Below are 25,504 nucleotides of genomic sequence, written 5' to 3'. Positions count from 1 at the left end.
TGACTAAGTCATTGGGCAAAAGTTCACAACTAAACTATCAGAAGTCATTCTTTTGCCCCAAACATTGTGTAAAAATTATGTTAGGTGCAATCACAATACTGATGAAAGGAATTTTATTTCCAATGTGTATTGTTTTTCATATTCTCCTGGGGAAATAACAGTACCATTTCATTAGCAATTAGTTATGACTGTTTTGTTTGTTTTTTAAATCATTGTCATCATATTACAACATCTATCTTAAATGAATAAGGAAGCTCAGCTTTCAAAGATCCTGTCACAGTTATGATATACAGTCTTAATCTGGGTTGAAGATTATTTGAGACTGCTAATGTGCCCATATTCAAGTAAAATAACATGTCCAGGAATCATTGCCAGTCACACAACTAGACTCTATTAGCATTTATAATTTGACCTCTCAGTCTCTATGTCTAGTAGTAAATTGAAAGCATACTCATTAATTAAAGAGATTGTAATCTCCTTCTGGCAGGGATTTATCGTTTGTCTGTGATATTCTGCAAACTAGCATATATCCTGATGCCGTTGTATAAATAATAACCGTAAATAATACTGTACTGAGTCTGGGACATTGTCACAGTTATAAGATCAGTATATAATATGATAAATTGGCCATAGGATTTAATTCAGAAATACATTCCTTTTTTCCCCCCTTTTGCTTCTAGGAGTTTCTTTCAACAGTGTTTACACACAGATTTGGAGAGTCCTCTTACATTTGGCTGCTGACCCGTACCCAGATGTTTCAGACTTGGCTATGAAAGTGCTCAACAGCATTGCTTACAAGGTAAACTACTGAGTTCTCAAGATTTTGCAAACTATAAATAAATGGCTCTTGCACTTCTCCTTTTGGAAGGCTTTCTGTAATAATTTTACCAGTCAATGAGAGCTTGTAGAATAGATTCTCACATAAATTTGCTTATTTGGTTGTTACTTTTTATTTATAGTCTACTTTAATCGAAGAACTATAGCCTGAGGAATAGCACTTAAAATGAAAAGAAATAGTTAATTCTCCACACCCTGCAACAAACAAACAAACAACTTGCAATCTAAATCGGGTACAGGTCATACAGGGGGAAAGGGAAAAAATTTAAAATTATGTATTATGTTATTAGATTGAATGTGCCTTAATCCCATTAATAAACTTGTTCTGATTTCCTGCAGCAGTCCCCTTCCCAAAAACACAATATACAGGTATTCATCCTAGTTCAGCTCTGCTTTTGTGGAGGGGTTGAAACTTAACTCTTAACATTGCCCTTCTTCTCCTTCTGGAACTCTGCCCTCTGAGGGGAGAAAGAAAAAGGAGAGTAGATGCCCAGACAGCCTCCGAAGTGCCTAATAGGCAACTGCTAACAGGAAGGTACTAGAGGCAGCTGATCAGGTAGTAGGTATTAGAAGGAATGGAATTATGTAACATGAATAACCCTGTAAATGGAGCTTTCCTTTAATGTCTAGCTAGTAAATTTGACTTGCGGTTCTGGTTATTTTCTTTGCAAACTCATTTAGATTATGCAAGTGAGAGTAAGACTGGATTGCAGATTGAAGCCACAACTGCTGCCCAGTGCAGGTGATCTAGTACATGTGAGTCAGCATGCAGACACCCCATCCCACTCCTCACTTCTCCTGTATGGATTGAAAGCACCACCATTATTGCTCTTCTTCATTTTGCAAGGATGATGTGTGTTTCACTCCAGAGGCTGCCATCATTGCTGGTTTTGGAATTATTAGCTCAAATAGTGTTGATAACGGGGCTGTTTTGGAAATCACTTGTGATAACAAATCTTCTACCACAAACAAAGCACTACCTAAACATTTACATAATATTTGCTCTTGAAAATACTTCCCCCATCACTCTCTCTAGATTGCAGCTAGGGGCTATTTGGATATTGTCTTTGTTATGTTCTTGGCTCAAGCCCTTCTGGCTGCTCCAACAAACAAATAAACATGAGCCAGTCCAACATGAGGTGAGATCTCTTGCTGATTATTCATTCCAACAATGTAGCTCAAGAACTTGAGGCTAAATGTGCCATGAGAGATGTCACTATTTTAGTGCGCCGAGAGGTGTCATGTTTAAACCTGTTGTTCTCCTTACAGTGCTAATTTTTCTTTTAAAATGTTTATTTACTGGCACCCATCACCCACTGATTAATCTCAGCTGATTGGCTAAATGTCTTTGGGTAGTTTTACGACTCTGTAGCAGACGAATTTAAGGATAAGGAATGAAAAATTATGTTCCTGATACCTGAAATGAATGGAGGGAGAGATTTATATTTTAAATCTCTGTTCTTCCTCATATCATTGTTACACTTAATTCGTAAGATAAAGCAATCAACAATATGTATCAGCAATATGGATGCACATATACAGTGCACTTACCCTTAGACCAGGTTTCTGCTACTTAGATACAATAGAGTATGAGCATGACAGTTTTGGGTAATCCTTTCTTGCAACCGGGTGATTTAGCAAGAATAGCTTGCAGATTGAGTCATCATCATATTAAGATGGTGAATTTTTCCCATGGTGATTTTTCTAAAACTCTTCCTTTCAACCAATGTAATAATAGAATTATTCAATGATGCTTCTGGCTATTTGCACATATTGGAATTAAAGCTGATGTACTTTCATGTGTGGTGTAACGGGATTGCACAGTGGACAAGATCTACAATGGAACATGCCATTCTTGCCCTCCAGGAAATATATATGGATGGTATATAATAGGAAGCGCTACTCGGCCATATGATTTACTTTTTCTCCATCATTCACTTTGGTTATACAATTGCTGCTGCCAAATCAGTTAATGGGTTTGGTATGATAGTACAGTCATACCTCAGGTTACAGACGCTTCAGGTTGCGCCTTTTCGGGTTGCGCACCATATGAACCCGGAAGGACCCGAACGGGTTACTTCTGGGTTTCGCCGCATGCGCGGAAGCGCCAAATCGCAACCCGTGCGTGCTCAGACACAGTGCTGCGGGTTCCGAAGCTGCGGGTTGTGGATGTGCCTTCCACACGGATCACGTTTGCAACCCGAGTGTCCACTGTACTTTAAATCATTGTTGAACTAGTGGCATTGACATGGCTGAGAAACGAAGTCTTCTAATAAGTGGCTATATATGCTCATTCAAAGGGAGCTCAAGCAAGGGACAGCAAATAGTGAATAGTGGTATTATCTACCATCTCTGTCAAAGTTGCCTTTTCTCTCCATCTTGAAAGTGCCAAACTTGATATGATAGAAGCTGAGGTGTCTAGGCAGTACCACATTTTATATGGTTGGTACACACATGTGCTACATGTTTCTAGAGGCAGAGGTGGAGGAAGAAGAGTCATATTGTGACTTCTTCATCATAATTATGGATGGGCAGTGTTCCCTTTGAATAGCATCACCAGGTAAATAACAATTTCATTATATTTCTGGAAACCACAACCTGCATTTCTGTTTATACTTTATACAATATAGGTAAAGGTAAAGGGACCCCTGACCATTAGGTCCAGTCGTGACCGACTCTGGGGTTGCGCGCTCATCTCGCATTATTGGCCGAGGGAGCCGGCGTACAGCTTCCAGGTCATGTGGCCAGCATGACTAAGCCGCTTCTGGCAAACCAGAGCAGCACACGGAAACACCGTTTACCTTCCCGCTGTAGCGGTTCCTATTTATCTACTTGCGTTTTGACGTGCTTTCGAACTGCTAGGTTGGCAGGAGCTGGGAGTTCGAAAGCACGTCAAAATGCAAGTAGATAAATAGCATCACCAGGTAAATAACAATTTCATTATATTTCTGGAAACCACAACCTGCATTTCTGTTTATACTTTATACAATATACATCACCATATTTTGGAGTGAACCATTTCCTTAGTTTACAAATGAATTCCACAAATGCTTTGTGGTTATATCGCTAAGGGAAACCCATGGCAATTGTGCAGGTCCTCAGACTTGGGAGGGGAGGGGCCATATCCCATTACAGTCAAAGAAGTTTGGGATAGCTCAAGTCCAGATGGCCTTGGAATTTGCAAATATGATAAGGGAAATATGGGTGACTGCAGAAACCAGGGATTGGGAAATAGTAACGGGAGCAGAGCAGAAAATGTTCTTTGTGGCCAAGGATTTTAGCTGCTGCCAATTATTCACCTGCCATTCATCCTTTGTGTCTCTTACTCTTTGAGCTTTTACAACATCATGTAGAATAAATAAATTGTGGCATTTCACATTTGGTGTACTTGTTCAGATAGTCTTTTAACCTGGTGGTAATAGATGTTTTCTGCTCACACAAGAATTTCTGGATCACATCCCAGAATGTACTATGCATTTTCTTGGCTCCATAAAGAAGACAACAGAAAATGGCTACGCTTTTTGGCAGGGTGTTGTTCAGCATTCTTTGGTGGAATGGGAAATGCAGTGGAAACTTAAGCGTTTGATACATAACTGACAGTTATCATATAGTAAAAGGAACTGTTGCAGTGACCTCTTGTGTGCCCCATGAAACAGTGCGGACATAACACTGAGCACTGGTTGTGTTTACCTCGTGATGATTACTGGTATTGCTGAGCAGACAGGGAAACTGCACTTGTGATAGGTCAGCAAAGGTTCATTATAAAGTGTCGATTCATATGTTTATCGTAAGTAAACTTCATAAACGTTTGCAGCTTGTGCTTGAATCTATTCTTTTGAAGTCATAATAGATCTCATGCATCTCAACATGAATGAAAAAACCAGCAGTTTCCTCTTTAAATTTTATGTTAGAAGTTGAATGTCTGCCACTTTCCCATATTTGTTGAATGTGTGAACTAGCTCTAGGTTTTTCTGTTGAATCCTCAGGAGTTACTAAGAGTTTCTATCTGAACTGCCATTGCTATGTGCCTAGGTGAACTTTGCATAGGTGTCTTCCTCATCTCCTTTCAAAGCTTCCAAAGCACCTGTTTCTAAGGGAGTGAACTTAAAAGGGTCAAGTTTAAACCCTTGGAAATGAAAAAATTAAGACCATTACATCATTGCCTAGGTTCTAGTTTATGGCATTTCATTATAGTGACTGACCATACAACCTTTATCTCTCATCTCTGCTTTTAATAATTTAGGATGACTTGACAACTCAGCATAGCTTGAATTGTGCTTTTGCTGTTGAGCAAATTTCATTTATCACAGAGGGCTTGCAGTGGGACAACTATTCTGATGTGGTTGTAAAAATATTATGTTATATTTTAGCACCTGGAATGATGGTATGAATACTCCAGAGCGTTTCTAACAGAGATTCCTACTTGCCACGTTCCTGAAAAGATGTGAAGTATGATACACTTGATCTTGAAGCATCAGATGAGCTATAATACAGCCATTGGTCCATTATAAAATTCAACTAGCCTACACCACTGCTGAGGGTCAGAGGGAAAAGAATATTTTGTCTGGTCCTAGAAGACCATATAAAGGTTCTGGGTTTTAATAACTCTGCATGTCCTTAACAGAAGAGAATCAGCAGGGGAATAAGCGTTAGACAATAAGGCTTTCAAAAATATAATTTACTGCTGCACAAATTCCATAGCCATCTAAGACATGGTGGAGAGCCAATTTGATCCCGAAATGTAACCTGTCACGCTGGCTGTTCCAGCAGCAGCTTCTCACTCTTATTGATGTGGCTGTTACTACACCAACTGCAATTTCCCCGATCAAGGGTATGGTGCTAGTGATGGCCTTGATCCTTTTCCTAATGAGCTGGGAAGGAGAGAAGAAAACTGCCTCAAAAGGCTGTCTCAACAAGGTGAAATCTGAAGGAGAGAGGCAATATGTGCCCTCAAGCAGGGCTGCTGCAATCATCCAGTTTGCACCCAGCAATTTTGGGTGTAAAGTGCAAATGCAGGTACAACTGGAAAATGGCCTGCTGTTTATGCTATTTATTTCCCCAAGTTCCCAAATGCCTTGTCAATGGCTCTTTACACCTTTTGTACAAACTGCAGAGATCTTAATGCCCATAGTCTCAGTCTCTTTTGGATTTGACACACCCCTGTAAGTGAAGTGTCTGCTGAATAAGAAGCCTGGTTTTTCACACTTCTTTGCCTGTTGTTCCCATCCCTCCCTTGCCTAAGATTTCTAAAGGCAGTGAAAGAAGCTTACCTGAATACCTTTTGGGAATTGCAAGAGCTGCTGCACATATTTTCCTGCTTCTTTGTTGTTATGGTTGTTGTTGGTTTTAAAGTTATTGCTGCTGTTGTTTCTGAAGTTATTGCTTCAGAATCTATTACCTCACGCCAGCCCAGTATCTCAAGCAAATTTGGAGGGAAGTGACTCCAGTTATGAGGTCAGGAAGTAGTTTTTCTCCCCTGAACGTGGAGGGAATTTTATTCCCTCTATGGCTTCAGGTGGGTTAAGCTACTTTTATAAAGCACCATTCACACATGTCCATTTGTTTGCAGATTTGAATGTTCTAGTTTCTGGAAATCTGTCGCCGCAATATATTGGAAGGAACTTTTGCTGAGGTATCAAGTTCTAGTTTGGCATTTTGGTCAGATTAGTCATTTTAATGAGTTTTTCATTTTGTAAAGGTAACCTCGTTTGCCCCCAAAGCACCAATGCAAATGTTAACATATTATATCTTTCATATGAATTTGGAACCTTTTATTAATAGGCATCAGATGAACCCTTGTCAGGCATGGCCAAACTTGGCCCTCCAGCTGTTTTGGGACTACAACTCCCGCCATCCCTGACCACTGGTCCTGTTAGCTAGGGATGATGGGAGTTGTAGTCCCAAAACAGCTGGAGGGCCAAGTTTGGCCATGTCTGCCTTATGTGGTAAGTGCATATATCTTAAGTTGTATAGCAATGCTATAGCAATGCTGAAGACTGTTTCCACTTCCCACCATTGATATTGAGGTTCAGTAAGGTTATTCCTGGTGGTAAAAATAATTTTATTCCTATGATTGGCATTTGTTCTTTCTCAGTTTTTCCATTCTTTCTTTCCTAGGCGACGGTAAATGCCCGCCCCCAGCGCATCCTTGATACTTCTTCTCTCACACAGTCTGCCCCAGCCAGTCCTACCAACAAGGGCATGCACATACACCAAGTGGGGTAAGTACTACATCTTAAATCCCTTGTTATTCATAGCTGATTTTGTGCTTAAGGAGCAATGTGTATCTGTGTACCATGCAGACATTCAGCTGTCTGGAGAGGTAAGCTATGGTATATTTCACATAAGGGGACAATTTAGGACAAATTTCTCACTCTGTGAAACTGATCTGACAATCCTTGCAATGAAGGCTGCAGCGCTGCAAAAGTATCCCTCTAAATTGACCCTGACTCATCCCACATTAGAGATGCTTTCAAATCCCTTTGCCAAAAGTTAGTCAGAAGTGACATATACAGTGTCCTATGTTGAAGCCATCAAAGAAGGAGATTAATCTTTGTGTTGGAAAAAGTGTTGATCTCATCCTATAATGTCTGAAATGTGACACAAATGTGTGGTTTTTTCCTGAGGCTAGGAGAATGTATTAGGAAGTTGTTGCATTGTCTGTTTCCTGAAACTTATATTCAGTTATTTAAAATGCTACCCGTCAGACATTATAGGATACACATTTTTTCTTGGTTTTTGAATGACCATAAATTGGTAGTAGAGCATCTGCTTTGACTGCACAGGTTCAGGCCCTGGTTATCTCAAAATAAGGCTGGGAGATCACAGTCTGAAACCCTGGAGAATTGTTGCCAGTTGCCAGTCAGTGTAGAGTAGACAATAGTAAACTAGATGCACCTATGGTCTGACTCAGTTCCAGGTTGTGTGATTGTGGGGTAGGGGTAATGCACCAAATATAATGCATGGCTTTTACGGTAGGTACTAATTAGAAGTAGAAAAAGTTTCTCAGAACATAGATTCTTCATTTGTGCTTAGTAACCCTTCCGTCAGGGATAACCCTACACTAGTTGCAGATAGGGGGACAGGATTTTACAACTGCTGCATCAACGCTTCTGCAGGGATTTCCAACATTAATTTCAAATGTCGTTTCCCCCTTTACAATCTCAACTGGCCAAAGGCTAACTGGCACCACTTTGGGGGGGGGTGTGGAAAAGCATCTAGCGCTGAAAAACAGAATGGCTTTACCCACAAGAATAAATAAAGTGGAAAGTGACAGAGAAAACATAAATTTGTAGTTGCAAAAGGCCATCTTCTGCGGCAGTCTGCTTTCCTACTCTGCTGGTAAAACAGTATCCAGTACAGCAATATTTCCACCCATATTTGATTTCCCATTTCCAGAGGATCTCCACCTACCACCAGCACCAGTAGCTCCAGCTTGACCAATGATGTGACAAAGCAGCCGGTCAACCGGGACATGTCATCTGTAAGGCCTGCAAACGTGGGCAACATGGGGGTGCAATACACTCCACACTCCCACCAGTTTCCTAGGACAAGGAAAATGTTTGACAAGGGCCCAGATCAGGTAAGATCTTCCCTGTCTCATTGTACTCTAGTCCCTGAAATAACTCTCATTTGTTTTGCTTCTCCTCCACCTGTTTTTGCTATGTCATCTTTATTTTTCCTGTAACCCTGGCAATACGAATAAGATATTTATTTATTTATTGTTGTTAGCTTTACAGCTTTAAAAAAAATCAAAATAAAAGAACAACCACCAGCAGCAACAAAACAAAAGACAATAAATGCAACAGATTCATTGCATATAACAGATTTTTAAATTGTTTTCCCCCTAGTTTTATCCTTGCAATGACCTGTGAAGGAAGGGTAGGCAGAGAGATAGTGACTAGCCTAAGGTGAGCTTCATAGCTTGAGTCCTTCAGTCCTATTCCAAAACAAAACCTTTACACCATACAGTGACTAATGCAGCAAGAAAATAAATGTAGAATACAAGTTCCGGTGCTGATCAGTTCAGTCTGAGCAGAAAGTAAAAGTGAAGGCAGTCCTTCAGATACGATAGTCATAACCTAGTATAATAATGTGATACAGGAAAAATCTCTGGCAGCTAGAAATGTGATACTATGCCTACAATCTTTTCCAGCCTCTCTTTTTCACTGCATATTTTGCCATTCTTGATGGCATGCAATTTCTTTCCCTGAAAATATGGTTTCCTTTTGTAACCTAATTCTGTTAATGCATGTTGAGAAATACTTCTTCATGAGCTACGCTTTTGTGTGAACTTATAGCTTACACAATAAACACTGTGGTTTAGTGTTTTAAAACCTTTTTGAGATGGGTACATATGTCAGGGATCTTTCAGTTGGGCTCTGTCTCTCTGCAGTGTTTACTATAAGGGGAAACACTTGCAGCCCTAAGTCTCAGGAGCCATTCGGGTTACCAGATGCAATTTAGAAGCGGGATTCTTTTTTCTGTAGTATTTTCATAGAAAGGATATTTGAATGTGGGCCAGTTTCTCTTGCCATTTTGGTGGGAGAAGCTTCATCTTCTGAAATTCTCCCTTTTATACTTCTATTGAAGACATAGGTGCCCTGTTCAATATTAAAATTGGCACCCTAGAGAATACAGGCCTCTGCCTCTTAGACAGCATTATTGTACATTTCACTAGGCCAGTATGTATGTATATATATATATATATATAGATTTCCTTACAAAGGCCTAGATTCATATGCTTCTTTCAAACAAATATGACTCAGACTAAGCAGACATGTTTTCCAGACTCTTTGCACTGTAAATAGAATGCACAATAAAAAAATACCTTAAAGACAAGCAGGTGTGGAGCGTTGTTACGCAAAAGTAGCCGCAAGAACCTCTGACACATACATACAAGATACTTCCTTACAGGGCATAGCAACTTCTGTGGCATGTGAAATTTGAGAGCAAAATATGGCCACATTCCGCCACGATTAGCTTCAGAAATAATATACTAGGCTATCTTCTGATTTGGCAGGGTTTTGGTTTTTTTGCTGTTGTTCCAATAAACTATTATTGGATGGTGATGTCCTACTGTGGTTGATGTGCTATACACTCAGTGAAACCAGATGTGCAGGTACTGTAACTGAAGCACAAAGTGTACCTTTGTTTCCTCACTTTTCTCTGGACAGACAGCTGATGATGCCGATGATGCCGTGGGGCATAAAAACTTCATGTCAGCAACAATGCAGACGGGGTTTTGCGACTGGAGTGCCAAGTATTTTGCTCAACCGGTGATGAAGGTACAGTCTGCCTTTCTTCTATAAACCCTTTTCTGAATTGCAGAATCAATTGAATGCACCTCACCCTAAAAAGTAAATTACTGTTGCACATGTACACATGTGCATACACACGCACGTACACACACATATGCATGTTCACACTGCCGAGTTCTCATTCATGGTCCTCTCTCTCTCTCTCTCTCTCTCTCTCTCTCTGTTCATTTACTTTCTGTTCCAGGAGTTGAGCATTTATTTATTTATTTATTTATTTATTTATTTTAAACAAAAACAACAACAACCCAGCAGCTATTGATTCCTTCTCTTCAGTAATAGCCTGGCATGCAAAGGAATAAATATTTTAGGCTTCATTCACAGAATGCTTTGTAACCGCTTGTCAGTTTTGTGCCTTAGCTAACACTTCCCAGCTCATCCTGAATCCATCCCGTTTGGTTTTTATCAGCAGTAGGAAAACAATACATGTGCATGGAAGGGGAGTGGTGGTTTATATTGTACTCATTGTTTTCATAAGCATGTCCCTGCTTCTGCCACATTCAGAGTCCTGCCGTTGGAACCCTATGATTGTGCTGCAAACTGAAGAAAGGCATGGGGCATGAAAGTCAGAGGTTCCATATGTTTAAACCCAGTGCTGGATTAATGCACAAGCTAAGTAAGCTACAATTTAGGGGCTCAGATTATGAGGGGCCTCTAAATACAAAACACACATACAACCCCCCCCCCAAAAAGATTTCTAAAATTTTTATGATCTGTTAAAACACACAGGAGAACATCGATTTTTCTTCTGATGTGACTAATATATTTAAGTACCATATTTATCATACTGTGTTTATAAATCAATTCTCATTGGGTGACATCCATGACTTTGCTCTCAAAAAAAAATCATGAAAGAAAGTGTTTTACATTTTGTGTTATGTGCAGAACACACACAGTAGATGCTGTGTGAGCTCTTCCACTTAGTAAGTGATAGACTGCATGTTTAACGGCTCTTGTGCTGCTCTACATTAAAAAAAATTCATATGTGCTAAGAGGATACATTCTGTACAAACAGGAATATTGCAAGATATATGCTTTGGTTAGTTTCTTAATTTTTAATTGCATCCTCGCTTATGTACCAGTATATATTCAAATAGGAAAGTGTATTATTTCATTGTCTTTTCCGTTAGAATAGTACACATTTGGAGGTAGTGCTATGGGCTCTCTTGGTAATGACATAGTTTAGGGCCTCTGCCTTAGCCCTGTTTGTAGTGCCTCTTGTTGCAAAAAAGGTATAATGGGTCATACTGGGTGGTAGCAAGAACCTATATGTGGATCAACAGGATTGCAGGCTCCCTTTCCACATACACAGCACAGCATAAAGGATGCCAGATCTCTTTCCACAGCCATGGGATCCCATTCTACCATACAAGATTCTGGGTACTTAGTGTGGCAGCCACTCTCTAGTTCAGGCATGGAGCAGGTTCAGTGTTCTTAATGGTATGTTATCAGGGCAGCTTCGTTGCCTACAATCAAGCGGTCGTAGTAGGAAGTAAAATGACTTGCACATCCTCTGTACCTAATGATAAGCCAAATTCTGGCTTAGTGAAATGCACAGACTCCCAGGGAGATTGTGACCCCTTTGTTCCTCTCTGGTTGTTTTCCTACTGTGCTGCACTGAACTAAGCATGACATAGTGTGCTTTCTAGACCTGGACTTGTGGTTTAGCTCTCCCAGTCAACCCATGAGTTATAAACCATAGGGCAAACCTTGGTTCATGGTTAGCCTGGATAGCTATAAACCATAAACTCAAGTTCAGTAGACATGCCAAGCCATGGCTTAGCTGCAGCAGCAGAATGACCAGTGAGGAACAACGTGGCTGCAATCTCCTCTCCTAGAGCTCACACGTTCACCGCAAGCCATTGTTTTTGAAGCTGGTGATTCAGAGCCCACAGGGCCCAAAGCTGGTGGTTTGGAGCACATAGAATCTGAGGCTGGTGGTCCTGAGCCCACACAGCCTAAAGCAGAAGCTTCACAGATGCTGTCCCCTGAGCCTAACCCACCAGAGGAATCTAGTGCTTTCCACACGATCACGGCTGGCCCACTGTGCAGGGAGCACACCAGGCAGGAGGCCACAGAATTCACAAACTGTAAGCCAAATTTACCTTTGTGTCCCTTTACCTTTACCTTTACCTTTATGCATTCAATAGAGAGCTGCAGCCAATCCTGGTACCATGCATATGGGAAAGACAGCAAGGCAGTTTGGCTCCTTGTGCTTGCCAGCTTCCAGGTGGATTAATGGGATGTGGGGGGGGGGGGTGGAAAGGAGATGAGCTAGAAGGGACCGTTTCCCTTTTATAAAGCGAGGAGTAAGAGGACACCAGGACAGAGAGAGATTGTAAGGGAGGAAATGTCGCAGCAACATCAGAGAAGGCATAAAACTTGTAAGAGTGATAGATGGCCTGCAGGAGGGAGGGTAGGCAAGCTCCTATGACGAACTGGCCTGTAAACAAGACATTTGGAGGCAGTGTTCCCCAGCCATTATTGATGGCCCACCAACTTGGAAACAAACTCAAAAATGAAGAAAACCTCATGAGAAATAACCCAACTATCGCACAGTGCAAGTCATTCAGTCTGCTTTCTGGACCTCGAGAATGAGGGCTCTAGTCCCATTCAGCCATGGACCTTGGACGACAACCTTTCAGCCCGTATTTCCATTAGTAAAGTCAGGAATAATAGCAGCCTGCCTCACAGAATATGAATGAGAGATGGGTTGTATGCCAAACAATGCTATATAAATTATGTATAATAATGACACCAAAATCATCACAATGGTACAGGGAAGGACAGCTTCTAAGCAGCTGTCTGCATACTTGCTGCAAACAGCTGTGTTTTCTGTATCTTTCCTTGCTAATTACTGCAGAGGTTTGTGTTCAAAGAAAAACTTGCTCCCTCCCCTCTCATCATGCTTCTATTCATCTCCACAGTAAAGAGGCAGTGCTGAATTCATGATTCTGGAATTACATGATACCGTGAGCAAGCTAATGCTGTGCCTCTGACTGTTACCAAAAATTCCAAACCTTTATTGTGCATTTTGCACATTATATTTAACCTACACACAAGCAAGGTGAAGTGGGAAGGCTGAAGAAGAGAGCTGGGGTGGGGTGGGTTCAAGATTTGAGCACAAGAATGTAGGCCAAGTACAGCACAATCTTTCAGCTCACTTGCTATGTTGAGCAACTTTATGTTCATATTTTATTTGTGTGCCATGAGGGTTAACAAACAATTTTTCTCTGATCCAGATAGCACTTGAGCTTCCTGGGAGAGTTGCAGTGATTAAGTATTCTGCCTGTCTGTTGTCCCAGAGGGACATCAACAGCAAACTTTTTTTTTAAAAAAATGCCAGTTTTTGCTTGCTGTGTAATTAAAGCCTCTGCTTTTCAACAACAAGGGCAGAACTGTTTGGTGTCTCACTCTTTGCTGTTTCTAGCTGTATTAATGTTGAAACAACACTGGAACATTTTGCCTTAAGTAAAGCTTTCTAATCCAGGAGGGAGGTCAGCAAGTCACATAATCTTCTAGGACCAAGAGTTGACCCTGCTTTATTTCATGCATCTTTGGAGTTTCCATTTGTCACCAGGCTGTTTATTTACAATCTGAATTCATTGGCATCCATATGTCTTGAGAGAGAATGGAAGAGTGTGCCATTGGAGACAAACTGTTAGAGAGTTACAGTGCTTGCTGTGGCTGTAGAGAACAACACAGAGTTGGTCTACCAATGGGCCTGGTGCCTGAAGCCAATTCCCCATAGAATTGGGGGTCCATCCATCTTTCATCTGTGGACATTACTAATCTAGTGTAGACATCACTGAGACAGAAGTGTGAACATGCTGGGAAGGTAACCTTGGAACAACTCATCTTTGATACTGTCCTGCCATGTGGTGCCCCTGGTTCTTCCTGATACAGCGCATGTGAAAAGCATCAATGGTCAATGTTGCTGGTTATGGTGGAGCCCAGTTAAAATTGTCTACCACCTGAAGCCTGGGGTCAAAATGCTGGTGCATGGTGTGCTAGCGACACCCTGACCCAAGATGTCAGGCTGATGGTCAGGCCAAACTCCATGCAGGCTTGGGCAAAACATTTGATGAGTCTCTGCAGAGCTTCCTCAAGTCTGTGTCATTTGCAAATAACATCTCTTGGATAAGAACCTGCCACACCTTTGTCTTGGTGTGGAGACTTGCCACATTGAACAGACCCCCTCCCCATCTTCTGTCAAGCTGAAGGCATAGGAAAGCAACAGAGGGAAGAACATACCAAAGAGAGTTGGGGCAAGAACACAGCCCTCCCTCACACTGTTCTTTAAAGGGAAGGTGTCTGAGGATGAAGCATCATACTGGATTGTGCCACACATGTTCTCGTGGAAGGACATGGCCATTTTGTGGAGCTTAGGTGGGCATCCTATCTTGTTGAGCAGTGTGAAGAGTACTTTTCAGCTGACAAGGTCAAAGCTGGTCTATGCAATCTGAATTAGAACTCAGGAAACTCAAGGGCTGGTATTCTTTGGCCTCATTTTAAAATCACAAGAACATAAAAAAGCACCCTTCTCACCCCCCATAATAACATATCCTCATGTATCACAGATGCATTTATAGAACAAAACTATGGAGACACGCTGAAGGTTCTCATGAATTAGACTAGGCAATTGAAATTTGAATTGTGAGCATCCATCCCAAGCAGTACAAGGTTTGTAAGGTTCCTAGTTAGAGGTTGTGTTCATAGTGATGACTTTCCAGAAATTCATGCGGATTCATACTGGCACAACAACTTTCTGTGTTGCACGTGTGTGTGTGTGTGTGTGTGTGTGTGTGTGTGTACACATGTATATCTTCTAAAATTACCCTGCTACAGTATTTTATGCACAATCTGTCAGCTGAAGAGGGAGCAGAAATAAATGTCTCCCTATAGGCAGTACAATAGGTTTCTTGCATGCTGGGTAATGTAAAAAGGCTGAAATATGTCTTGCAATGAATTCATATAACTTTGCTTGCAAGAGGCAGGCACATTCATTGCATTAGAAAGGCAAGAGTACAGTTATTAAAATAAGAATTATGTATGTACTTTGAGTTGTCAGGGAGTGGTATTAACTGGTCCACTGAACGTGCCCCCCTCCCCAGTGCTTTGAGATCCACTTGAATAGGCAGATTCATGGAGGATGAGTCCTATCAATGGATGACAATATAGAACCTCTAGGTTCAAGATAAGCATGCCCCTAAATTTCTGTGGATTGGCAAAGGCTGTTGGTTCATGTCCGCAATTAGAGACTGTGGTCTTGCGTTCAAAAATGTTAATGTGCAGCAGTGTAAGGCTCTGAACAGCCACTGCTGCTGTTCCAGAAAATGCTTATTTAAAACAAACAAACAGAGGAGGGCATAATAAGATAACAAGTGACAGCGGACAACTAAACAAAATATTGCCGTGCATTTTGAATAGTACTATACTTTATAGAGGGACCCAGGCGGCGCTGTGGGTTAAACCACCAAGCCTAGGGCTTGCTGATCAGAAGGTCGGCGGTTCGAATCCCTGTGACGGGGTGAGCTCCCGTTGCTTGGTCCCAGCTCCTGCCAACCTAGCAGTTCGAAAGCACGTCAAAATGCAAGTAGATAAATAGGAACCGCTACAGCGGGAAGGTAAACAGCGTTTCCATGTGCTGCTCTGGTTTGCCAGAAGCGGCTTTGTCATGCTGGCCACATGACCTGGAAGCTGTATGCTGGCTCCCTCGGCCAATAATGCGAGATGAGCGCGCAACCCCAGAGTCGGTCAAAACTGGACCTAATGGTCAGGGGTCCCTTTACCTTTTATACTTTATAGGCTCAGGGTTGAGAGAGCAACACCCCCCCCCCCCAGCTAGCCCATACAGTTGTATGGTGGGTAGTTGGATGTTGTGTGAGTGTGAAGCCCTCCATTTTCATGCTTCAACACAACAAATCCCAGAGCTGTGTGGTATAAGTACAGAAGAGTTCAGCAAAAGGGGGTGGGGCGGAGTTGGGGATATGTGCTTGAGGGCCTCTGTTGCCTGATCCCATTTTCAGTCCTCTATTCCAGCTTCTTCTCATTCTTTTCATTACAGTAACCTACTTTGTTGCTAATGAGCAGACATAGCTCTTGCTGGGCTTTCTGGGGGAGAGATATTTTGTAAAGTAACCATAGCTGCCAAGTTTTCCCTTTTCTCGCGAGGAAGCCTATTCAGCATAAGGGAAAATCCCTTTTAAAAAGGGATAACTTGGCAGCTATGAAAGTAACAAAGACACGGACACCCAACAGACCTGTGTGTGCTTAGTGCCTCCAGGAGGCCCAGAATGGACATGTGAATAATCCATGTAGTATTTCTCCAAAACCAGCATTTATAAGGACCAGCCAAAATACCGCAAACTAATGAGCAAAGTTTTAATTCTAGTTCTTCATCTGGTTAGGTGGTATCCAAATGGGAGGTAGGGGCAAGGGAAACAAGATTTAAAAGTACAAAAAAATAGACTGAATGTTTTAATCATGTGATCAGCATTTCATTTCTATTCCAAGATCAAAATTACAGGTGGAATTAGTTTCTTTTAGGTGCTGCAGGTATCGGGTTACACCTGGGTTTCAGAATAAAGAAACATTGGCTGACACACACACATCCTTTTTTTAAAAAAAGAACATAAAACCTATTCCTGAGATCTCTGTCAATATATTTTCTGCATACCCGAGAGTCCTACTGGTCATCAAAGCAAAACACTTAACTGGCTCTATATTCAAGCAATTTTTTTCTTAATCACAACATGTTTTACAGGTGGATTTGCAGTTCCCCAGTATTATTATTTTTTAAAGAAATTGAATCACCAAGAGAATTTGCAAGGTAATAAAACATTTGGTACTTCATCAACTACAGCACAAATGCAATTAATTTTCTCTTGATACCCATAGCTACACAGGCATTGTAACATTTTTTGAAATGTTACTACTTTAATTACTAATTAGCTTCAAGCTGTTGGTCCAGCTACTTTGGCCAAACTGACTTTTATGTGCTTGTTTCCAAGTCTAGAGAACAGTATGTAGATGTTTTAAAAATAAAAGAATTAGGATAATGCTATCTTTATTTTACCATTCAGAGTGGGTAATATATTAACTCCCAATGATTATTAAAAACATTTATCTACTTTCTGAGAATAACTGTTCTCCAGAGTGGTGCCTTATTAATCTAATAAATCACTCCAGATGGCCAATCAAAATGCATCGTTCTGTGCACACAGGATGTGTGTTTTTAGTGTGAGTACTTCAGGTTTTTCTTTTTTTAAGTAGAAGTTTAAGAATATTTGGAGTGCTCTGAATTTACTTGTTGAATGGAGAACTACAACACAATTCTAGAGAGAGATTTGTCCAGCAATAACTATTTACTACCATAGATATGAGTCACATTCCAGCAAGAATTTTCCTTCCACAAGCTCCACTGGAAATAGATGTCCCATTTCTTTCATCAGGGTTTACAGGAATATATATATACAAAAGGGTTTTAGGTAGTAAGAGAATTTTCTCTTACTACCCGAAATATAGCGTGTTCATTTTTATCTCATATTCCCTATCACCACTAATATTGAAGGGTTATATATAGCCTTTCCCCCAGAACAGAATTTTGCTGAGATGTTTGAAACAAAACAGGTGGATTGATATCTCACAAATCATACTCATAGGGCTGTCCCATCATTTGACTTGTTTTATTGGAAATAGAATTTGGTCTGCAGTCTGCTCCTATGCATGTGTACTCAAAAGTGTGCCCCATCTGTTCTGTGGGGCTTACTCCCAGGTAAGTGTACTTAGGATTGCCACCATAGAAACCTGCAGCCAACATTGTGGCTGATCTTAAATACCCATGTACACAAATAGACCAAATCAAAGGCAAATCTGCTCCTCACACTGTCTCTGCCCATCTTTCCCTCCCCTGCACAAACCTCACCCTCAACCACCTCCTTTCTTTACCCTTCCACCACCCTCCCACCACCATCCCCACAGTTTCTCATGAGTCCACCCGCTCTCCTGTCCATCTCTCTTCTTCTCCCTTCTCTCCTACCACACAATTGCTCATCCCCACTTGCTTGCTTTCTCTCTCACACACACAAAGGCAGGTCTTGTTCATGACAAGACCTCACGAGCAATATAAGCATACCAGCGCAAAGGTTTGGCTCTTAATTCAGGAAACATTAGAAAATGCTTACCCAATTTTGGAAGGTGTATTGTGTATTTTTACACAATACTGGTGAACTCCATGAATCCAAACACTACCTGGTCACAGTTACAGACTGGCATTCAAAAATGAAATGTTATGGGCAACAATAGTGCATAACTCTTTCACCATCCATTGCTCCCCGCCCCATAACTCTTCCCTCCCCCAAACTGCTTTTCTCCTAGGAGGAGTACTAGACCTGTGTTTCCAGTGGAAAAACCTGTGATTCGTTATAGAATCATAGAACTGTAGAGTTGGAAGGGACCCCGAGGGTCATCTAGTCCAGGAATCTCAACTAGATCATACATGACATTTGGCCATTCAACTTCTGCTTAAAAACCTCTAGAATCCATTATTAAAGATCGCATCCAAGGGATGTGCAATATACCTTTATGCTTGCTTCTTTCTCTACCTACCACCATCTTTTGCGTTTTGCTCATGTTGCATAAAAAGTCGATTTGGGAGCCTGCTAACAGAGGTTTCATGGACACTGCACATGCTGTATTCTACAGGGTGTTCTTCACCAAAGATTGTGTGTGTGTGTGTGTGTGTGTGTGTGTGTAGGATATATATATATATATCCTAACGCTACACTGAACAATAATTAATGTCTATGAAACAAAAGCCAGCATTGCATATATCCAAGGAGCAGAATTGGTATATGTCATCAGTTGCAGCTGTGCTGTTCTCCTGATTATTCCATAGTTCATCTAGCTGAGCTTGACATTCTTACAATCTATGTAGTTCTCTAGAGTTATGTGGAATAGTCTCTTTCCTGAAAATGCCGCACGTGGCACATTCAGGAGTAAAGAAACCTGTTTTGTTCCTGCTGCCTTCTGGGAATTTCAGCTGCCTGTATTTAAACACACACACACACACACACACACCATGAAATGTGAACTAAATGTAGGTAAGTGAGAAAGCCTAGAGCAGGCACCCCCAAACTGCGGCCCTCCAGATGTTTTGGCCTACAACTCCCATGATCCCTAGCTAACAGGACCAGTGATCGGGGAAGATGGGAATTGTAGTCCAAAACATCTGGAGAGCCAAAGTTTGGGGATGTCTGGCCTAGAGCCTTATGCCAAGACTCTGCTAGGAAACACATGAAGCAGGCAGGGTGACAGTAGATGCTCTTGTGAGGAATACATGCAAAAGGGGCTGCAAGAACACTTAATTTCTGTAAGGTTTGGTGTGGAAGGGAACATTCTTTCCCTGAGAAATAGGCATTATGCTTCTATGAACTGACTGGTGGCATTATAAATCATTGGCATCAGTCAGTGTTCTATTTATGGAAAAGCAGAACAAGGTTTGTTTCAGAAAAGTGTGTAGTGCTTTAACTGGTAGTGCTTTAACTGGTACTTAACAGCAGTGCTCAGGTAATCATAGATCCGGCCCTACTCCCACCTCAAGAGTTCTGAAAACATTTAAAGTCGGGGAAGTGTAGCATTGGTCTTGCCCCTGTGTCTGACTGCAACTTTTAGGATCTTTTATGTTTAATGCAGGCAACATATGAACAAAAATATACACTCACACCCTAGCCTCAATAGTCACAGGTTGCCACCTCAGCTCCACAGTGGCTCTGGCTCTGTTCAACTGATGGAGGATTTAGCCCCTTAGGAAGCTGTTTCATCACTGTGAAACCAGCAGAGATCTCCCTATAACATTATTTATTGCTGCAAGGAGAAAATCCAACCTCTGTCCTTATTTCCACAACCCCTTGCTGACTGTTTCCATCTTGATACGGATAAAGCGGAGAACAACTTCATTGGCTTTCACATGGCACTGCTCAGTGGGATACTTCTGAATTGTAATTGGTTTCTGTCTGAGTGTAAGCCAAGAGGTGTTAGAAATCTGTAGTGTGTCATGATCCTAATCATGTAACACTATTCCAGACACCCACACACCTCTGGGAGACCCACATAGAAGTGAATAGAACAGAACAGAACAGAAGCTTGTATTTTGTTTACTATAGAAAGACTTTTCTGAAGTCATTAAAAATGACTGCAAGGAGAGAACAAACATAGTGTGAGAATAGGCCTGCTGGATTGAGCCAATGGTTCATCTAGTCTACCATCCTGCATCTGGGAAGCCCACAAGTATGGCATGAGCGCAACAGCCATCCTCCACTGATTGCCCCCCAACAGCAAAAACTGGTTTACTCTTCCTTTACTCCTCTGAAGGTAGAGATCACAGTAGATTTCATTACTAATGGCTGTTAATAGTCCTAACGCTCAATAAATTTGTCTTGTCTTTTTAAAAACCATTTAAGCCATTATGAATTGTGCGGTGTGAAGGTGCTTTCTTTTGTTTATCTTTAATCTTGTGCTTGTCAATTTCATTGGATGACCTCTAATTTGAAGTGTTATGAGAGAGGGAGTAGCATTCATTCCACTTCCTCTACACTATGCGTAATTTTAAAATTCTCCATTCTGCCCCACCTTTGTAACCTAATAACCTAAACTAAAAAAAAAATCAAATGCTCTAGCACAGTGATGGCCAAACTTGGCCCTCCAGATGTTTTGAGACTACAATTCCCATCATCCCTGACCACTAGTCCTGTTAGCTAGGGATGATGGGAGTTGTAGTCCCAAAGCAGCTAGAGGGCCAAGTTTGGTCATCACTCCGTTAGCAAGTTGTTCTTTCTGGGAAAGGAATTAATGATATTGCCAAATCACTGATTTTGGATCACACTCTTAATCCCTTGCTGATAATTGGCTAATCATTGACATAGCTGTCAACTCTCCCGTCCCCCCTGTATTTAAATCCGTTTCCCGCTGTTATCCTGAATTGCAAAATATCCCGTAAATCCCCTGGATTTATAAGAAAACATCTCCTGCTGGCCAGGGAGGCTCCTGAGCTGCGTAAATGTCCCGGCTCCCGGTTGGCTGCTCGCTCACTTGCCAAGTGTTGCCGGAAATTGCCTCTGCGCATGCCCAAGTGCATGCCCATGCACAAAAGCTATTTCTGGTGCCCAGACATGCGGACACGGGCAGTCCGGCACTGGAAGTCGCTTCTGCACATGTCTGGACATGCGCAGAAGCGACTTCCAGTGCCGCGTCGCTGCTGATCCCTTATTTTCCAATCCGGAAGTTGACAGCTACCGTATGCTCATTGAGACATTTGCACATGCACTGATCTCAGGTTGTTCCCATTTGTGTATAGATGGTTTATTCCATTCCCCTCCCGAGTTGCTAGAACATCATGGTTTTAGCAACATCATTCATGAGCAGGACCGGCCTACCCATGAAGCAGGGTGAAGTGACCGTCTCAGGTGGCAGGAGCCATAGGGGCAGCAGATATTCATGGCACTTTGGTGCAGCCAACTTCTGATATAGACAGACTCACTCCATGGGAGCTGTTACACCGGGAAGAAGCATTCCCTAATGATAATCCATACTTACGAAAGCCATGCTAGATGCCAACTGGTAATGTTTCGATTCTGTACATGCCCCTTGTCTTCTTTTCTTGATACAGAGCCCTTTAAGATCTTCCAATTTATTCCTTTGAAATGACATTTTTATCAAAGTATATCTCTCCATTTGAATATACTTAAATGTACATTGCTGTTCATTTCTCATGTTCCATCTAACAAACCTTGGATTGTTGCCAAAGAAAACTACTGGGGAGAGTGAGGGAGAATTATTATTTTTAAAATAATAAAATAAATGCTGTCTAGCTTTGTAATCTTGTTGTGATTTGTTTCCAGAGGATGGGCTGCTGTGAATTTTGTTTGCATGGCAATATGATTTGGCATACTTTTTTTTCTGGACTGATAGGGACTATGTGCCCATGATTCTTAACAATAATCTCGAAGTGTGCCCTTTCAGTCTTTATTGATATGTCTTTCTTTCTGTTGTGAACTGGGAGGTTCTGATTCTGATAACCAATCTAAAAGAAATGTTCTTCCTTGGATCCCTATTGGTCTAGAACAAATTGAACGGCTACTATGCCTGTTTTCTCAGTGGTAACCAATGCCTGGTCTCTCAGGCTACAGTACCAACTGATTAGCAGCACTGTTTTATATCAGTAGAATTTTCATCATGGCATGAATAATAATTTCAAAGGAGGTCATCATGAAAGCAAAACACCTGAGCTGAGTGAGTGCTTGTGTTTGAAAACTGCAGGCCTGGCTACGAAAATCCAAAGCACACCTTTCTCTGCACAGAAAGCCAATTCACATTTGACATTTAATATGTATGTTTTCATGCCGTTACACATCTGCCTAATTGTTTTCAGCAGCCATTCCCAAAATGTGAGCAGCATCAACTTCTTGCAATTGAGTGTGCTTGCTTCCTTAAATAACGGGGCAGAATCTTTACGATCCCCTAGCTGCTCAGGCCCTCGACAGGAAGAAGTACAGGATCTTCACATGTTGTCTCCAATTTTGAATTATACCTTCTGTGTTTACACTTCCCTGCCAGATACTTTATGGAGCCTTTTATTCATAAGGAATTATGCAGAAGTTGCACTCCTTCCATCTAAACAGAAGAAAGCCTTGGAGACAAGTGTAAAAATGGTCCTGTACTAGGGATGAGCTTGCGGGTTCGTAACAGCAGCCACAAGATTCAAATATATCTGCTGTGACAAGCCATTTATATGAGCTTCATAAATTTACGTTGCTGTTTAAGAAAATGGGATATTCATTTGCTTTCTGTGAGAACTTGTAGCCTGAATGAGACAAGACAAAAACAAATAGACCTTTTCAAAAGAGTAAGTAAAGAATAGGTTTTGGAATATTTGTCAAGTAATGGATACGGTTTATCAGCCATAGGCTTAAAATGTGCATTTTAAAATAAATGTCCCGAGTGAGAGGATTTCAGTGCCAATATCATTTTTGCAATTGATCTATGTATACATCTGCATTCAAGCAGTGCATTCCAGTTGAATTCCCTGTATTTTGTCAATGAAAAATGATCTGCATTAGATTTCTTGAAAATATTGCCTGTGTCAACATTTTATCATATTTATTTTAATTGGTTAAAAGAAACAACTGAGGCTTTGATCACTTGACAGCCCTGGGGCCCAATGGTGGATGATGTTCAGTTCAGAAGGTAATGAAGTGTATCAGAACAGAAAAATCTCATCTGCCCCTTGCTGGTTTTGGTCAGATTGCATGGGCTGAAGGCATTTGGAATCGCAATAAGCCTTTATTTGCCATTCTCCTGTTGTATTCATCATCATCATTATTATTATTATTATTATTATTATTATTATTATTATTTATTGGCAGATTCCAGAAGAACATGATTTGGAGAGCCAGGTCCGCAAAGAAAGGGAGTGGCGGTTTCTGCGCAATGGCAGAGTCCGAAAGCAAGCACAGAAAATCATCCAAAAAGGTGATCAACTTTTTCTCCCTTACCCACCCCACTTTATACATCTCCTGGCACCAAGGAGAATGCTTATCCACTCTTTACATGAGGCCATGAACAAGAACACTGTTCATAAACCATTTGTTTGGCCAGTGTTGACCTCTTTAGCGTGAGCTTCTGCTCAAAAACTTCAACTTGTTTTGTTGTAATGGGGCTGTTTGCTTTTGAGAGCTAGACAGCCTTTTTCTCCTTGGGTAAAGCACATGGGACTATGCATGTGGAGTCAGCAGGCTGCTACTTACAAGAGTCTGGGAGACGCTGTGCTCCGGTATTGCCAATATGATTTGTGGTTGTCCTACTGTTTCCTAACCCAGGAATTTAGGAGCTACACAAGGATCACTGCCATGGAATATCTGAATGAACAAGGCTGTTCTCTGCTCCTGACTGTTTCCTGACTAACCCAGGAGTTTCAGTGTGCCCCAGTTATATTGTTTTCCTGGGGTGGCAGGTTCTTTCCCTACAAATTGTAGCCCCTTCTTCCTATCCTCATGTGCCTGTGTTTTAAACAGGTATTTTAGTCCTTGCCTAAGTCAGCTTTTCACTACATTCATGCCACTTTGCATCACCGAGGTCTGGTTTTTAATGTGTGCTGAGAGAGAGCGACAGACAGACACAGAGGGAGAAGACTAATGTGTCTCTCTCAGCAGCAGGACACTTGCCCTCCAACCCCATCTCCTCTTGCGTCCTGTGTACATGCTCCTTTTTGCACGTATGTTGCGTGGGTGCATTAGTTTAATAGTGGTTAGAATTAATTAGCTAATTCTCCTTAACCCAGGAAATGTGCATGTTGTAGCTGAGCTATTCCCCACTGAAGTTCAAAGCATGTGCATATTTTGATTGTGTGTGCGTGCTCAGTAATCATTATCCCCATATTAAGATCTGTGCATAAACGTAAGTTACTAGCTAAATCTGCCCATGTAATTCTATTGCTGCTGTCTAAAGGTGGGATTCCGGGGGTGGGGGGTGCGTATGTGAAACATGTGCCTACTGAGGAAGCTTGCTAACAACACTGAAGGCTAGTAGCAGAGCTTTTGGACAGTCATGCTGATAAAAAAATGGCATGCCCCACCGAAAGCAAAATATTCGAGATAAAATGAATTGCTCAAAGACGTTGAACATATGCTGCTGAACATAGCCAGGCTTTTCTTCCATCCGGTAGAGTTTAGATGGATGCAGCAGCTTGTTTACAAGAGATGGTGTTGCAGGCGAAATGCCAGCATTTTCACCTTCTCCAAAGAGCAGAGTCAGAGTTTGATAGGTGTCTAATACTTCTGGGGTTTTCAGCAAATTAGCTTGTGATCTGCAAGAGTCTGCTGTATCCCCTTCACATTCACAAGGCACCTAAAGGGTTTCAGTATCCTTTGGTTTTATGGGGCCCCATAAATGATTGTTTATTCATATCCTGTCATGTTTCTGCAATGCTTTTTTATGTGTGGCCTCTTTTACACTTACAGCTTCTTTCCCTTCATATGCATTGGACTCATGTTTCATCAGCATATATATTCAGTGCTGTACTGAAAGCGCATCTTGCTTATTTATAACTCTTTATTCATTTACGAGGCAGAAGTCAGGCTGTGGGCTTTATTGTTTAATGACAGAGGGTATTTGAATTCCCTGTATCTTGCTGGAGTGGCCCCTTAATTTTGCATAGCTGTGGTTAGAATTGACATTTCTACTCCTTCTGCAGCTTGGTTGGCCAGTGAGTAAGAGCAAATTTGTGCTGTTCACCTCTACTGCCATTTTCAGCGTGACTCAAGATTGCTCTCACCAGGGATGAGAAAATTTGG

General features: G+C 41.4%; 1 protein-coding gene across 5 annotated transcripts in view; it reads left to right on the top strand.

The window, feature by feature from the left end:
• Nucleotides 1–25,504, top strand: part of RPTOR (regulatory associated protein of MTOR complex 1) — a 386,906-nt gene that overhangs the window by 322,052 nt on the left and 39,350 nt on the right. For 3 of the 5 annotated variants that reach the window (XM_088661471.1, XM_088661469.1, XM_088661468.1), the window contains exons 21-26: nucleotides 681–799; nucleotides 1,519–1,593; nucleotides 6,955–7,058; nucleotides 8,236–8,419; nucleotides 10,014–10,124; nucleotides 23,579–23,684. In XM_088661471.1, coding sequence (XP_088517597.1) covers nucleotides 681–799; nucleotides 1,519–1,593; nucleotides 6,955–7,058; nucleotides 8,236–8,419; nucleotides 10,014–10,124; nucleotides 23,579–23,684 — 699 coding nt within the window. The remainder of the gene's footprint in view (nucleotides 1–680; nucleotides 800–1,518; nucleotides 1,594–6,954; nucleotides 7,059–8,235; nucleotides 8,420–10,013; nucleotides 10,125–23,578; nucleotides 23,685–25,504) is intronic. The other 2 variants (XM_035104148.3, XM_088661470.1) reach the window with 1 other exon arrangement.

Source organism: Zootoca vivipara, chromosome 2, assembly GCF_965207765.1.
Source record: "Zootoca vivipara chromosome 2, rZooViv2.hap1.1, whole genome shotgun sequence".
In the NCBI taxonomy this organism is placed as follows: domain Eukaryota; kingdom Metazoa; phylum Chordata; class Lepidosauria; order Squamata; family Lacertidae; genus Zootoca; species Zootoca vivipara.
This window is presented reverse-complemented; position numbering and strand designations above follow the sequence as displayed.